This window comes from Oncorhynchus gorbuscha, unplaced genomic scaffold, assembly GCF_021184085.1.
Source record: "Oncorhynchus gorbuscha isolate QuinsamMale2020 ecotype Even-year unplaced genomic scaffold, OgorEven_v1.0 Un_scaffold_536, whole genome shotgun sequence".
NCBI classification, from domain to species: Eukaryota; Metazoa; Chordata; class Actinopteri; order Salmoniformes; family Salmonidae; genus Oncorhynchus; species Oncorhynchus gorbuscha.
In genome coordinates, this window is record NW_025745360.1 from 76207 (window position 1) to 91206 (window position 15000).

Below are 15000 nucleotides of genomic sequence, written 5' to 3' on the forward strand. Positions count from 1 at the left end.
ACCCTTAAGATCAACACACACAGCAGAAGATATGAGCGAGGAGCGGAAGCATGGAGAGGATCTTATTTTTTTTTTAAACATTGGCCTTGTCTCTTCCTCATATTTAACTGTGGTACTGCATTTTAAAAGTCCCTTCATCACCGTTCTCTTAATACGGCCTGTTCTGTGGTCTTCATTTAGCCTCCACGCCTCTAATAAACAGAGACATAGATATCAGTCCACCAGGTAATAGGACACTGTCATTGATGATTTATATAAAGGCTTTTATTAAATAATAAGAGTGAGTTTGTAACAGTGCTAAAGTTGTGTGTCAACTGTAAAATGTGAGCGCAACAGTGACAGTTACGACTGAAGTATCTGGGATTCAATAGATTGAAGAAAAGGCTAATAGTTGAACATATCAGCCACATATCATCAGCTAAAAGCGAAGTCTTTCGCTGTCTCTCTCCATCCCTGTCCATGGACTCAATGTTAGGCAGTGAAGTTCCAGATTTTGGCAATTAAAGGGATATTTTGGGATTTTGTCAGAGGCCATTTATCAAATCAAATCAAATTTATTTATATAGCCCTTCGTACATCAGCTGATATCTCAAAGTGCTGTACAGAAACCCAGCCTAAAACCCCAAACCGCAAACAATGCAGGTGTAAAAGCACGGTGGCTAGGAAACTCCCTAGAAAGGCCAAAACCTAGGAAGAAACCTAGAGAGGAACCGGGCTATGTGGGGTGGCCAGTCCTCTTCTGGCTGTGCCGGGTAGAGATTATAACAGAACATGGCCAAGATGTTCAAATGTTCATAAATGACCAGCATGGTCAAATAATAATTTATGTACTTCCCCATAGTCAGTTGAACTTGTAGATAATATTTTGATGTTTCTGTGTCCAGTATGAAGGAAGTTAGAGGCAGTTTCGTGAGTTAATGCTAATTAGCATTAGCGCAATGGCTGGAAGTCTATGGGTATCTGCTAGCATGCCTGCAGTAGTTAAAGGACATTGCAAAAATCCCGAAGTATCCCTTTAAGCCCTTATTCATCTGACTGTAACAGAACTTTATTGTAGAAATCTCTCACCATCACTTTAAACTTTGACCTGTACTGATGAAGAGTGAATCTCTCACTGTCCCTTTAAACTGTGGTCCTTCTGTAGCTCAGTTGGTAGAGCATGGCGCTTGTAACGCCAGGGTAGTGGGTTTGATTCCCGGGACCACCCATACGTAGAATGTATGCACACATGACTGTAAGTCGCTTTGGATAAAAGCGTCTTCTAAATGGCATATATTATTATTATATATTAAACTTTGACCTGTACTGATGAAGAGTGAATTGGAAAGAGATGGTCTCCTGACTACCATGTTGTGTGTCCCTCAGATCCAGTGCTGAATGAACAGACCATCTCCAACACAGACACCAAGGCAATAAGTGGATCCAATGCAACATGATGGACAGAGAGGAGGTAACATACAGACACACAGTTCTCCCCAAAGAATGTTGGATCGCCGCCACCTGGTGGACTGGCAGCGCCATTATGTAAAATAAAATACTTCAATATTTATGCGTAGATTGCAGGAAATGTCAGTTACAGGTGTTGAAAACACCTGCTCAGCTGCACCACCTTGATAAATAATCCTGGGGAGAACCCTGACATGTACACATTCTCACACCTGTCCACACACACATACCTGCACTCGCACAGAAACACCCAGATTGTAACAAGCCCAGACTTCCATTCTTTTGATCGTGTCTCTATTCCTTCTTGCCGTCCAGGAAAACCTTTGTTACCTCAACTTGTGACCCTTTCGTGGCAGAAACGATCTGCCTCCAAGTCTACAGCCATACTGGAGCAAGAAGTCAACTTGCAACACACACAACACTCGTGGATTAAACCTAAATCTTTCACAACGTGGGTTCTAGCGTTGCTTGGCCCCAGTCACACACAACGTATCGGATCCAAGCTATGAGGTGTGATATTGCCTCCTAGAACTGCCCCCCAGAAATCCCTGCCCGCTCCCCACCCCACCCAGCTCAACTCCCCTGTTTTCAAATAAGCTGATGTCAGATGTGATACAGAGACTGACTCCAGGTCAGTTTGGCACTGGTGTTGTGCTGTGAGATGTGTGTTGGTCAGTATGGAGCTGCACTGGCCTGGGGTCAGATCTATAATAGCACTGAGTGGCATGGAGGCTCTTTTCTGCTATGGATAGAACAAATACTATATTAAAGAGAATAAACCATTTTTATTTAAATGTTTTTGTGCCTGTTTTTATTATTTTTTATTATATCGATTTCTGATTGATCAGTAGAAACCTAAATACTTACAGAGCATTCGGAGACTTTTCCCACATTTTGTTACGTTAAAGCCTTATTCTAAAATTGATTTCCCCTCAATCAACAATCACCCAAAAGCAAAGACTTAAAGACTGAAGATTTTTTTTAAATTTATTACAAAAGAAAAACTGACATATTACATTTACGTAAGTTTTCAGACCTTTTTACTCTACCTTGTTGAACCACCTTTGGCAGCGATTACAGCCTTGAGTCTTGGGTATGACGCTACAAGCTTGGCACACCTGTATCTCTGCAGATCCTCTCGAGCTCTGTCAGGTTGGATATGGTGAGTATCACTGCACAGCTACTTTCAGGTCTCTCCAGAGATGTTCGACCGGGTTCAAGTCCAGGCTCTGGCAGGGCCACTCGAGGACATTCAGAGACTTGTCCCGAAGCCACTCTTGTGTTGTCTTGGCTGTGTACCTAGGGTTGTTGTCCTGTTGGATGGTGAACCTTTACCCCAGTCTGAGGTCCTGAGCGCTCTGCTGCAGGTTTTCATCAAGGATCTCTGTACATTGCTCTGTTTATCTTTGCCCCGATCCTGACTAGTCTCCCAGGCCCTGCCGCTGAAAAACATCCCACAGCATGATGCTGCCACCACCATGCTTCACCGTATGTATGGTGCCTGGTTTTTCCCCAATGTGACGCTTGGCATTCTGGCAAAAGAGTTCAATATTGGTTTCATCAGACCAGAGAAGCTTGTATCTCGTGGTCAGTCTTTAGGTTCCTTTTGGCAAACTCCAAGCGCACTGTCGTGTGCCTTTTACTGAAGTCTGGCCACTCTATCATAAAGGCCTGATTGGTGGAGTGCTGTAGAGATGGGAGAACCTTCCAGAAGGACAACCATCTCCACAGATGAAATCTAGAGCTCTGTCAGAGTGACCATCGGGTTCTTGGTCACCTCCCTGACCAAGGCCCTTCTCCCCTGATTGGTCAGTTTGGCAGGGCTGCCATCTCTAGAAAGAGTCTTGATGGTTCCAAACTTCCCCAGATTGTTGCCTCGACACCATCCTGTCTCGGAGCTCTATGGACAATTGCTTTGACCTCATGGCTTGGTTTTTGCTCTGACATGCACTGCCAACTGTGGGACCTTATATAGACAGGTGTGTGCTTTTCATGTCCAATCAAATGAATTTACCTCAGGTGGACTCCAAGTTGTAGAAACATCTCAAGGATGATCATGAGCTCAATTTTGAGTCTCATTGCAAAGCGTCTAAATACTTAAGTAAATAAGGTAATTCTGTTTTTTTTATTTTTAATATAAATTAGCGAAAATGTCACTTGCTTTGTCATTATGGGTTATTGTCTGTAGTTTGAGGATTTTTTTAAAAAATTGTATTTGATCCATTTTAGAATAAGGCTAACGTAATATAATGTGGGGGGGAAATCAAGGGGTCTGTATTCGGAACGAATGCTCCAAGTCAAAATATGAACACTTCTCAAATCAGTGTCTAATACATTTCAAAATGTAAATTATAGAAAGTTATAGACGTCAGTTTCAATGTGTTGTTTTTAATAAATAATCTGTGAATCCCAGATTATTTCCAGAACATAAATTGTTCAACATTCATGCAATACAAATGATAAGAGGGATGATTAAAATGCAGTCTACAGAAGTCTAACTTCAGCAGGGCTGCGTTCAGCAGGTTGTAATACACTGAACACTGCAGATAGAAATGCTATGAATAGAGCTGACACAATTCCACAACGTCGTGCCCTGCTGAACGCAGCCCAGGTAAGTTCTATTCGAAAACCCATCTAAGGCACGCCCACAACACCACCTTTTCTCCTCTACAGCCAATCACACACATTCCTTGTCAAACATAGGAAAGGAGGAAGCTGCTGTGATTAGTCAGCTTTGGCTGCCTGACAGTATGAATTAAGGTTGCCATGGTAGCGTATCTCAGAGGCCTGTCGTTTTATATATATGGGTGTGTTCATCTGGCCAGATGTTGCTGATGCATTCCAGATCTCACAACGCCTGGAGAGGTGTTTAACCGATCAGATAACCACATGTTATATCGGTCTGGTGCCCGACAGCACAGTCAATGAAGTGGCACTCAACCATTGGTTGAGTCCAGCAATGTCTGAGCAGGGAAAGGCGGCCGATAACGTCCATGGACCTGGCATAGAAGACAAAGGATCCCACGTGAGGCGGAGGCAAGGGAAGCTCAGGCCTTCAGCTCAGTCACATCACATGAATACAGTAGCGCTGATACCAAGGGAGCTTGAAGCCCACCAAGGGAGCTCTCGCTCAACACAACAAAATAACAATCAGAACTGGGTCTGATTTAACCACACAATAAGATACATGTGTTGTTAAATAGTGGTGGAAACTAATACCAGGGAAGATTTATTTTAAGTGAACATTCAGACCAGTCAGAATAGTTTGTCTTTAGCTGGTTTCTGGAAAATAATTCCTTTCTGTTCTTTACCTGTGTTCTGGAATAGAACTGAGTGCTCCTTGGTGTTCTTTACCTGTGTTCTGGAATAGAACTGAGTGCTCCTTGGTGTTCTTTACGTGTGTTCTGGAATAGAACTGAGTGCTCCTTGGTGTTCTTTACCTGTGTTCTGGAATAGAACTGAGTGCTCCTTGCTGTTCTTTACGTGTGTTCTGGAATAGAACTGAGTGCTCCTTGGTGTTCTTTACCTGTGTTCTGGAATAGAACTGAGTGCTCCTTGCTGTTCTTTACGTGTGTTCTGGAATAGAACTGAGTGCTCCTTGGTGTTCTTTACCTGTGTTCTGGAATAGAACTGAGTGCTCCTTGATGTTCTTTACCTGGGTTCTGGAATAGAACTGAGTGCTCCTTGGTGTTCTTTACCTGTGTTCTGGAATAGAACTGAGTGCTCCTTGATGTTCTTTACGTGTGTTCTGGAATAGAACTGAGTGCTCCTTGGTGTTCTTTACCTGTGTTCTGGAATAGAACTGAGTGCTCCTTGATGTTCTTTACCTGTGTTCTGGAATAGAACTGAGTGCTCCTTGGTGTTCTTTACCTGTGTTCTGGAATAGAACTGAGTGCTCCTTGGTGTTCTTTACGTGTGTTCTGGAATAGAACTGAGTGCTCCTTGGTGTTCTTTACCTGTGTTCTGGAATAGAACAGTGCTCCTTGCTGTTATTTTTATCAAAGCTAAACGCTTAAAACAATCAGCTCCATGAAAGGGAGATAGAAAACTAATACCATAGACATTCATTGTTTTTTGTCCTGAAAATAAAAACTGACAAATTAAATGAGTTACAAATTCCATGACATGACCCTGTGGTTGTTTCCAGAAGTATAAGAAGCAGAAGCACAGTTTTACAGACATGGGCTGCAGTGGTATAATGTAGGCTATGTTCCCACTGGGCACAGACGTCAGTTCAACATTAGTTTTCATTTATATTTGGTTGAGTTGTCAACATTAAATTAACTAAAAATGTCACGATGACATTGGATTTAGGTTAAAAGATGGGTGTATAAAATAGACTAAATTCCCATTGGTTGATAACTTTCTCATCCAATCCGTTTTCCACATTGATTGAATTTCATCACATGTCATTTTTTTGGGTTGAAATGCTGTAATAACGTTGATTCAACCAGTTTTCACCCAGTGGGTATTTTATACGATACAGCCAGACAGGGTTGGGCTCAATTCCATTTCAATTCCAGTCAATAGAGAAAGTAAACCTAATTCCAAATGTTCTTTATGGAAGAGAATTGGAATTTCAGTGTACTTCCTGAACTGAGCTCAACCTTGTAGCCAGGTTAGCTGGTGGTTACAGTAGGGGAACATCCACTACATTCAGCCTCAGGAACATTTTTACATTCTTCAGCAGATGTTCAGAGGTTTGGAAAACATCATTAGAAATTATTTATAGACTGAAAATTGACCACAAGAAGCCACAACACATATATTTGACAAAAAACAAAGCCTTTTACATTTGTATACGATCACATGTGTCTCTGTTATGTGTTGGGGAATACTATGGAACACGTTTCCAAAATTTAAAATCTCTTGCAGCTGATTTGCTGGTGTTTTTACAGTATTTTTAAATTGGGGGTGTGGCCAAATAAAATGACTGCGGGCCCCTGGGTTAAAATATTGAGGTAACTTGAATGTGAGTAAAGGCAACGGGATGGGAAATGCAGCAGCAGTAACCTAATGGGCAGGTGAACATGCCTCAAAGACATGCATTGGATATATGTGTCGTTCACTGGAGATGTAGTTATGTGACGTACAGTATCTGGTCCATACAGACGGACATATGATCCAGGGGGTTGAATATGAACCCCAAGGGAGACATCATCCAGGGTGTTGAATATGAACCCCAAGGGAGACATCATCCAGGGGGTTGAATATGAACCCCAAGGGAGACATCATCCAGGGGGTTGAATATGAACCCCAAGGGAGACATCATCCAGGCGGTTTGAATATGAACCTCAAGGTAGACATCATCCAGGGGGTGGAAGACATCATCCAGGGGGTTGAATATGAACCCCAAGGGAGACATCATCCAGGGGGTTGAATATGAACCCCAAGGGAGACATCATCCAGGGGGTTGAATATGAACCCCAAGGTAGACATCATCCAGAGTTTGAATATGAACCCCAAGGTAGACATCATCCAGGGGGTTGAATATGAACCCCAAGGTAGACATCATCCAGGGGGTTGAATATGAACCCCAAGGTAGACATCATCCAGAGTTTGAATATGAACCCCAAGGTAGACATCATCCAGAGTTTGAATATGAACCCCAAGGGAGACATCATCCAGGGGGTTGAATATGAACCCCAAGGTAGACATCATCCAGAGTTTGAATATGAACCCCAAGGGAGACATCATCCAGGGGGTTGAATATGAACCCCAAGGGAGACATCATCCAGGGGGTTGGTAGACATCATCCAGGTATCAGAAGAACCATTCTGTTTCCTTGCAGGACTGCTGTCATCACAACAATCCACTGATCTGTTGGACTGTATCACCATGATATAGCATGCATCCCACATGGCAGCCTGTTCCCTTCATAGTGCACTACTTTGACCAGGGTCCAATAGGGTAGTGCACTACTTTGGACCAGGGCCCATAGGGTAGTGCACTACTGTTGACCAGGGTCCAATAGGGTAGTGCACTACTGTTGACCAGGGTCCATAGGGTAGTGCACTACTGTTGACCAGGGCCCATAGGGTAGTGCACTACTGTTGACCAGGGTCCATAGGGTAGTGCACTACTGTTGACCAGGGTCCATAGGGTAGTGCACTACTGTTGACCAGGGTCCATAGGGTAGTGCACTACTGTTGACCAGGGCCCATAGGGTAGTGCACTACTTTGACCAGGGTCCAATAGGGTAGTGCACTACTTTGGACCAGGGCCCATAGGGTAGTGCACTACTGTTGACCAGGGTCCATAGGGTAGTGCACTACTGTTGACCAGGGTCCATAGGGTAGTGCACTACTGTTGACCAGGGTCCATAGGGTAGTGCACTACTGTTGACCAGGGTCCATAGGGTAGTGCACTACTGTTGACCAGGGTCCATAGGGTAGTGCACTACTGTTGACCAGGGTCCATAGGGTAGTGCACTACTTTGACCAGGGCCCATAGGGTAGTGCACTACTGTTGACCAGGGTCCATAGGGTAGTGCACTACTGTTGACCAGGGTACTGTTGACCAGGGTCCACATAGGGTAGTGCACTACTGTTGACCAGGGTCCATAGGGTAGTGCACTACTGTTGACCAGGGTCCATAGGGTAGTGCACTACTTTGACCAGGGTCCAATAGGGTAGTGCACTACTTTGACCAGGGCCCATAGGGTAGTGCACTACTGTTGACCAGGGTCCATAGGGTAGTGCACTACTGTTGACCAGGGTCCATAGGGTAGTGCACTACTGTTGACCAGGGCCCATAGGGTAGTGCACTACTGTTGACCAGGGTCCATAGGGTAGTGCACTACTGTTGACCAGGGTCCATAGGGTAGTGCACTACTGTTGACCAGGGTCCATAGGGTAGTGCACTACTGTTGACCAGGGTCCATAGGGTAGTGCACTACTGTTGACCAGGGTCCATAGGGTAGTGCACTACTGTTGACCAGGGTCCATAGGGTAGTGCACTACTGTTGACCAGGGTCCATAGGGTAGTGCACTACTGTTGACCAGGGTCCATAGGGTAGTGCACTACTGTTGACCAGGGTCCATAGGGTAGTGCACTACTGTTGACCAGGGTCCATAGGGTAGTGCACTACTGTTGACCAGGGTCCATAGGGTAGTGCACTACTGTTGACCAGGGTCCATAGGGTAGTGCACTACTGTTGACCAGGGTCCATAGGGTAGTGCACTACTGTTGACCAGGGTCCATAGGGTAGTGCACTACTGTTGACCAGGGTCCATAGGGTAGTGCACTACTTTGACCAGGGTCCATAGGGTAGTGCACTACTGTTGACCAGGGCCCATAGGGTAGTGCACTACTGTTGACCAGGGTCCATAGGGTAGTGCACTACTGTTGACCAGGGTCCATAGGGTAGTGCACTACTGTTGACCAGGGTCCATAGGGTAGTGCACTACTTTGACCAGGGCCCATAGGGTAGTGCACTACTTTGACCAGGGTTCATAGGGTAGTGCACTACTTTGACCAGGGCCCATAGGGTAGTGCACTACTGTTGACCAGGGTCCATAGGGTAGTGCACTACTGTTGACCAGGGTCCATAGGGTAGTGCACTACTGTTGACCAGGGTCCATAGGGTAGTGCACTACTGTTGACCAGGGTCCATAGGGTAGTGCACTACTGTTGACCAGGGTCCATAGGGTAGTGCACTACTGTTGACCAGGGTCCATAGGGTAGTGCACTACTGTTGACCAGGGTCCATAGGGTAGTGCACTACTGTTGACCAGGGTCCATAGGGTAGTGCACTACTGTTGACCAGGGTCCATAGGGTAGTGCACTACTGTTGACCAGGGTCCATAGGGTAGTGCACTACTGTTGACCAGGGTCCATAGGGTAGTGCACTACTGTTGACCAGGGTCCATAGGGTAGTGCACTACTGTTGACCAGGGTCCATAGGGTAGTGCACTACTTTGACCAGGGCCCATAGGGTAGTGCACTACTTTGACCAGGGTCCATAGGGTAGTGCACTACTGTTGACCAGGGTCCATAGGGTAGTGCACTACTGTTGACCAGGGCCATAGGGTAGTGCACTAGGGCCCATAGGGTAGTGCACTACTGTTGACCAGGGTCCATAGGGTAGTGCACTACTGTTGACCAGGGTCCATAGGGTAGTGCACTACTGTTGACCAGGGCCCATAGGGTAGTGCACTACTGTTGACCAGGGTCCATAGGGTAGTGCACTACTGTTGACCAGGGTCCATAGGGTAGTGCACTACTGTTGACCAGGGTCCATAGGGTAGTGCACTACTGTTGACCAGGGTCCATAGGGTAGTGCACTACTGTTGACCAGGGCCCATAGGGTAGTGCACTACTGTTGACCAGGGTCCATAGGGTAGTGCACTACTGTTGACCAGGGTCCATAGGGTAGTGCACTACTGTTAACCAGGGTCCATAGGGTAGTGTACTACTGTTGACCAGGGTCCATAGGGTAGTGCACTACTGTTGACCAGGGTCCATAGGGTAGTGCACTACTGTTGACCAGGGTCCATAGGGTAGTGTACTACTGTTGACCTGGGTCCATAGGGTAGTGTACTACTGTTGACCTGGGTCCATACGGTAGTTTACTACTGTTGACCAAGGTCCATAGGGCTCTATACAGAGAGTAGGGTGCTGTTTAGGCCCCAGCCATAGTGAATATGATCCAAGCGTAGTAGATATGATCTGAGTGTTGATCTGTTCGTTCCACAAACTCTGTCTGTCGGACACTGGCCTTCATTTGCCAGGGCTTTCCAACAGCAGAGTGATGAATGACACTTGGGAGGATTAGGGCCAGTCTAGACGAGAGGGAGTCAGTCAAGGATGGGATGGCCAGTCTAGACCAGAGGGAGTCAGTCAAGGATGGGATGGCCAGTCTATGACCAGAGGGAGTCAGTCAAGGATGGGATGGCCAGTCTAGACCAGAGGGGTCAGTCAAGGATGGGATGGCCAGTCTAGACGAGAGGGAGTCAGTCAAGGATGGGATGGCCAGTCTAGACGAGAGGGAGTCAGTCAAGGATGGGATGGCCAGTCTAGACGAGAGGGAGTCAGTCAAGGATGGGATGGCCAGTCTAGACGAGAGGGAGTCAGTCAAGGATGGGATGGCCAGTCTAGACGAGAGGGAGTCAGTCAAGGATGGGATGGCCAGTCTAGACCAGAGGGAGTCAGTCAAGGATGGGATGGCCAGTCTAGACGAGAGGGAGTCAGTCAAGGATGGGATGGCCAGTCTAGACGAGAGGGAGTCAGTCAAGGATGGGATGGCCAGTCTAGACCAGAGGGGGTCAGTCAAGGATGGGATGGCCAGTCTAGACGAGAGGGAGTCAGTCAAGGATGGGATGGCCAGTCTAGACGAGAGGGAGTCAGTCAAGGATGGGATGGCCAGTCTAGACCAGAGTGAGTCAGTCAAGGATGGGATGGCCAGTCTAGACGAGAGGGAGTCAGTCAAGGATGGGATGGCCAGTCTAGACGAGAGGGAGTCAGTCAAGGATGGGATGGCCAGTCTAGACGAGAGGGAGTCAGTCAAGGATGGGATGGCCAGTCTAGACCAGAGGGGTCAGTCAAGGATGGGATGGCCAGTCTAGACCAGAGGGGTCAGTCAGTCAAGGATGGGATGGCCAGTCTAGACCAGAGGGGTCAGTCAGTCAAGGATGGGATGGCCAGGCTACACCAGAGGGAGTCAGTCAGTCAAGGATGGGATGGCCAGTCTAGACCAGAGGGGTCAGTCAGTCAAGGATGGGATGGCCAGTCTAGACCAGAGGGGTCAGTCAGTCAAGGATGGGATGGCCAGGCTACACCAGAGGGAGTCAGTCAAGGATGGGATGGCCAGTCTAGACCAGAGGGAGTCAGTCAGTCAAGGGGAAAACAGACCACGCTGACCAGAGGTAATTAGCAGCAGGTGACCATTCTTAACGCCTCTGACCACCGAACATCATCCGCCATTTTCTATTCATTTCCCGACCATTCTACATGTTGAATCGCCACCTTTGTTGACGCCCAGCAGGTGATCTACCACGCTCAGCTGAAGGTCGGTCCGTCGGTCGGTCAGGGAAGGAGTTCTCTAAGCTGAGCGTCGCTCAGTTCGTTGACCGTGACGATGTGGTCCAGATTCTGAAGGTATTTCTCCTGGTCCTGCATGAAGTGAGGGATTCTGGTCCGGCGCAGGACAGCGATGTGCCGTAGCCTTTCTACGTCCTCAAACGACACCTGGAGGACCAGAAGAAGAAGGTTAACGTCATCATCATCACATCGGTGGCAAATTTACAGACTCAACCTCTTTCCAACCCCATCTGATATTACAACAGCTTTGTCTGTGCTCTATTATGAGGTATGTATAAACTACAATTCAGCTTATTTTTTTGCTGCAAATGTGTCCACCATGAAACAACCAAACTATATATCATCGCCGTGGGGGGAAATAAACATGAACCGATCCTGTACGGGAGGATGACGACTGACCTTGCCTAGCGAGGTCAGCATCTTGAAGTCGATGTTCCTCCGATGTCGTAGAATCCTGAGGATTCCGTCCAGGTACACCTGATCTTTACTGAAACAGCCTGATTCACAGCCACACAAACCATCAAGTCAACACAGAGACTACCAATCCTTTAAAAAAATGTTTACAAAATAAGTCAAGATTCTTTTGGGTGCATAGATCTACTACTGGTACATGTGCAATGGTTAGTGTAGTCACACACACACACACACACACACACACACACACACACACACACACACACACACACACACGACACACCCACACACACCCACACTCTCTCACCAGGCTCCGAGGTGTCCGTCTGTCCCCTCTTGGCTCTGAGGCAATACTCCCAGCGCACCGCGGGATCCTGGACGAACTGAGCGATGTGGCTGAAGAGCTGGCTGAAGCCCATCCTGGTGGCGTGATACACCGTATAGTAGAGCAGAGCGGCGCGCCACAGGTAGGGCTGTTTCCGTAGCAACACACTGTGCAGGCTGGCCAGTCCTTCTTCCGTGGGATTGGCCGGTTTGAGGCCATACTGCTTCCTGCCTGCGGAAGTAGACCAGGGCTGGAGGTTGTTGTTCACACCTCGAAGGTAGTGGGTTCCTGGGAGGGAGATGGAATAACATGAGGATGTAATAGAGGCGCTGTGTACCTAGTAGGACACGCAAATTATAACTCAGAACTAATTTATAATGCTATGTGGATGATAAACACACCCCCCATCACACATTTGGGGCGGCAGGGTAGCCTAGTGGTTAGAGTGTTGGACTAGTAACAGACAAGGTTGCAAGTTCAAATCCCCGAGCTGACAAGGTACAAATCTGTCGTTCTGCCCCTGAACAGGCAGTTAACCCACTGTTCCTTGGCCGTTATTGAAAATAAGAATTTGTTCTTAACTGACTTGCCTAGTTAAATAAAGGTTAAAAAAAAATTGTAAATCCCATCTCCCATCCCATACCCCCATTTCCCATACCCCCATCTCCCATCCCAGATCTCCCCCCATCTCCCATCCCAGACCCCCATCTCCCATCCCAGACCCCCATCTCCCATCCCAGACCCCCATCTCCCATCCCATACCACCTATCTCCCATCCCAGATCCCCCCCCATCTCCCATACCCCCATCTCCCATACCCCCCATCTCCCATCCCAGACCCCCCATCTCCCATCGCAGATCCCCCCCATCTCCCATCCCATACCCCCATCTCCCATCCCATACCCCCCATCTCCCATCCCATACCCCCATCTCCCATCCCATATACCCCCCCCCATCTCCCATCCCATACCCCCATCTCCCATCCTAGACCCCCCCCCCCATCTCCCATCTCCCATCCCAGACCCCCATCTCCCATCCCATACCCCCCCCCATCTCCCATCCCAGACCCCCATCTCCCATCCCATACCCCCATCTCCCATCCCAGACCCCCCATCTCCCATCCCAGACCCCCATCCCCATCCCTACCCCCATCTCCCATCCCAGACCCCCATCTCCCATCCCAGATCCCCCCCATCTCCCATCCCAGACCCCCATCCCATCCCAGACCCCCCCCCATCCCAGTAAACACATGCTGTATGGTGCAGTCAGCGTACTGTACCTATCTCATGCCTGAGCATGCCCTCCAGCCAGTGTTGTCGTGCTCCAGACAGGTTGATAGTCAGAGTGGGACGACAACTCTCCACCATCATCACCGCCTGGGACAGCAGCTCATCAGACAGACACACCACCACCTAGACAAAGTTAACACCATACTCTTCATCATCATCATCATCATCATCACCGCCTGGGACAGCAGCTCATCAGACAGACACACCACCACCTAGACAAAGTTACCACCATACTCTTCATCATCATCATCATCATCATCATCACCGCCTGGGACAGCAGCTCATCAGACAGACACACCACCACCTAGACAATGTTACCACCATACTCTTCATCATCATCATCATCACCGCCTGTGACAGCAGCTCCTCAGACAGACACACCAGCACCTAGACAATGTTACCACCATACTCTTCATCATCATCAGACACACCACCACCCCCTAGTAGAGGTCGACCGATTAATCGGAATGGCCGATTAATTAGGGCCGATTTCAAGTTTTCATAACAATCGGTAATCTGCATTTTCGTTTTTGGAGCACCGATCGTGGCCGATTACATTGCACCCCACAAGGAGACTGCGTGGCAGGCTGACTACCTGTTATGCGAGTGCAGCAAGGAGCCATGGTAAGGTGCTAGCTAGCATTAAACTTATTTAAAAAATCAATCTTAACATAATCACTATTTAACTACACATGGTTGATGCTATTACTAGTTTATCTAGCTTGTCCTGCGTTGCATATCATCAACGTGGTGCCTGTTCATTTATCATTGAATCACAGCCAAATGGGTGATTTAACAAGCGCATTCGCGACAACAGGACTGTCGTTGCACCAATGTGTACCTAACCATAAACATCAATGCCTTTCTTAAAATCAATACACAAGTATATATTTTTAAACCTGCATATTTAGTTAATATTGCCTGCTAACATGAATTTCTTTTAACTAGGGAAATGGTGTCACTTCTCTTGCGTTCTGTGCAAGCAGAGTCAGGGTATATGCAGCAGTTTGGGCCGCCTGGCTCGTTGCCAACTGTGTGAAGACCTTTTCTTCCTAACAAAGACTGTAATTAATTTGCCAGAATTGTACATAATTATGACATAACATTGAAGGTTTTGCAATGTAACAGCAATATTTAGACTTCGGGATGCCACCCGTTAGATGAAATACGGAACGGTTCCGTATTTCACTGAAAGAATAAACGTTGTTTTCGAAATGATAGTTTCCGGATTTGACCATATTAATGACTCGTATTTCTGTGTGTTATTATGTTATAATTATAAGTCTATGATTTGTTAGAGCAGTCTGACTGAGCGGTGGTAGGCAGCAGCAGGCTCGTAAGCATTCATTCAAACAGCACTTTCCTGCATTTGCCAGCAGCTCTTCGCTGTGCTTCAAGCTTTGCGCTGTTCATGACTTCAAGCCTATCAACTCCCGAGATTAGGCTGGCAATACTAAAGTACCAATCAGAACATCCAATAGTCAAA

General features: G+C 47.2%; 1 protein-coding gene and 2 long non-coding RNA genes across 3 annotated transcripts in view; 1 reads left to right on the top strand and 2 right to left on the bottom strand.

Moving 5' to 3' along the window:
• The first annotated feature begins 764 nt into the window (after nt 1-764).
• LOC124018501 lies at nt 765-2244 on the top strand. The gene is made up of 2 exons (XR_006835630.1): nt 765-1450; nt 1762-2244. It is a non-coding gene; the product is annotated as an uncharacterized LOC124018501 (long non-coding RNA).
• A 1411-nt stretch (nt 2245-3655) lies between these two features.
• Nucleotides 3656-7440, bottom strand: LOC124018510. Its single transcript, XR_006835631.1, has 2 exons — nt 6798-7440; nt 3656-6739 (listed from the first exon to the last, which is right to left on the bottom strand). It is a non-coding gene; the product is annotated as an uncharacterized LOC124018510 (long non-coding RNA).
• Nucleotides 7441-9875: 2435 nt separating this feature from the next.
• The window catches only part of LOC124018487 (uncharacterized protein KIAA0895-like), a 12299-nt gene continuing 7174 nt past the window's right edge, over nt 9876-15000 (bottom strand). The window contains exons 4-7 of the mRNA XM_046333816.1: nt 13505-13637; nt 12209-12514; nt 11887-11984; nt 9876-11634 (exon numbers count right to left, since the gene is read on the bottom strand). Of these exons, the coding sequence (XP_046189772.1) occupies nt 11473-11634; nt 11887-11984; nt 12209-12514; nt 13505-13637 (699 nt within the window). The 3' untranslated portion in view covers nt 9876-11472. The remainder of the gene's footprint in view (nt 11635-11886; nt 11985-12208; nt 12515-13504; nt 13638-15000) is intronic.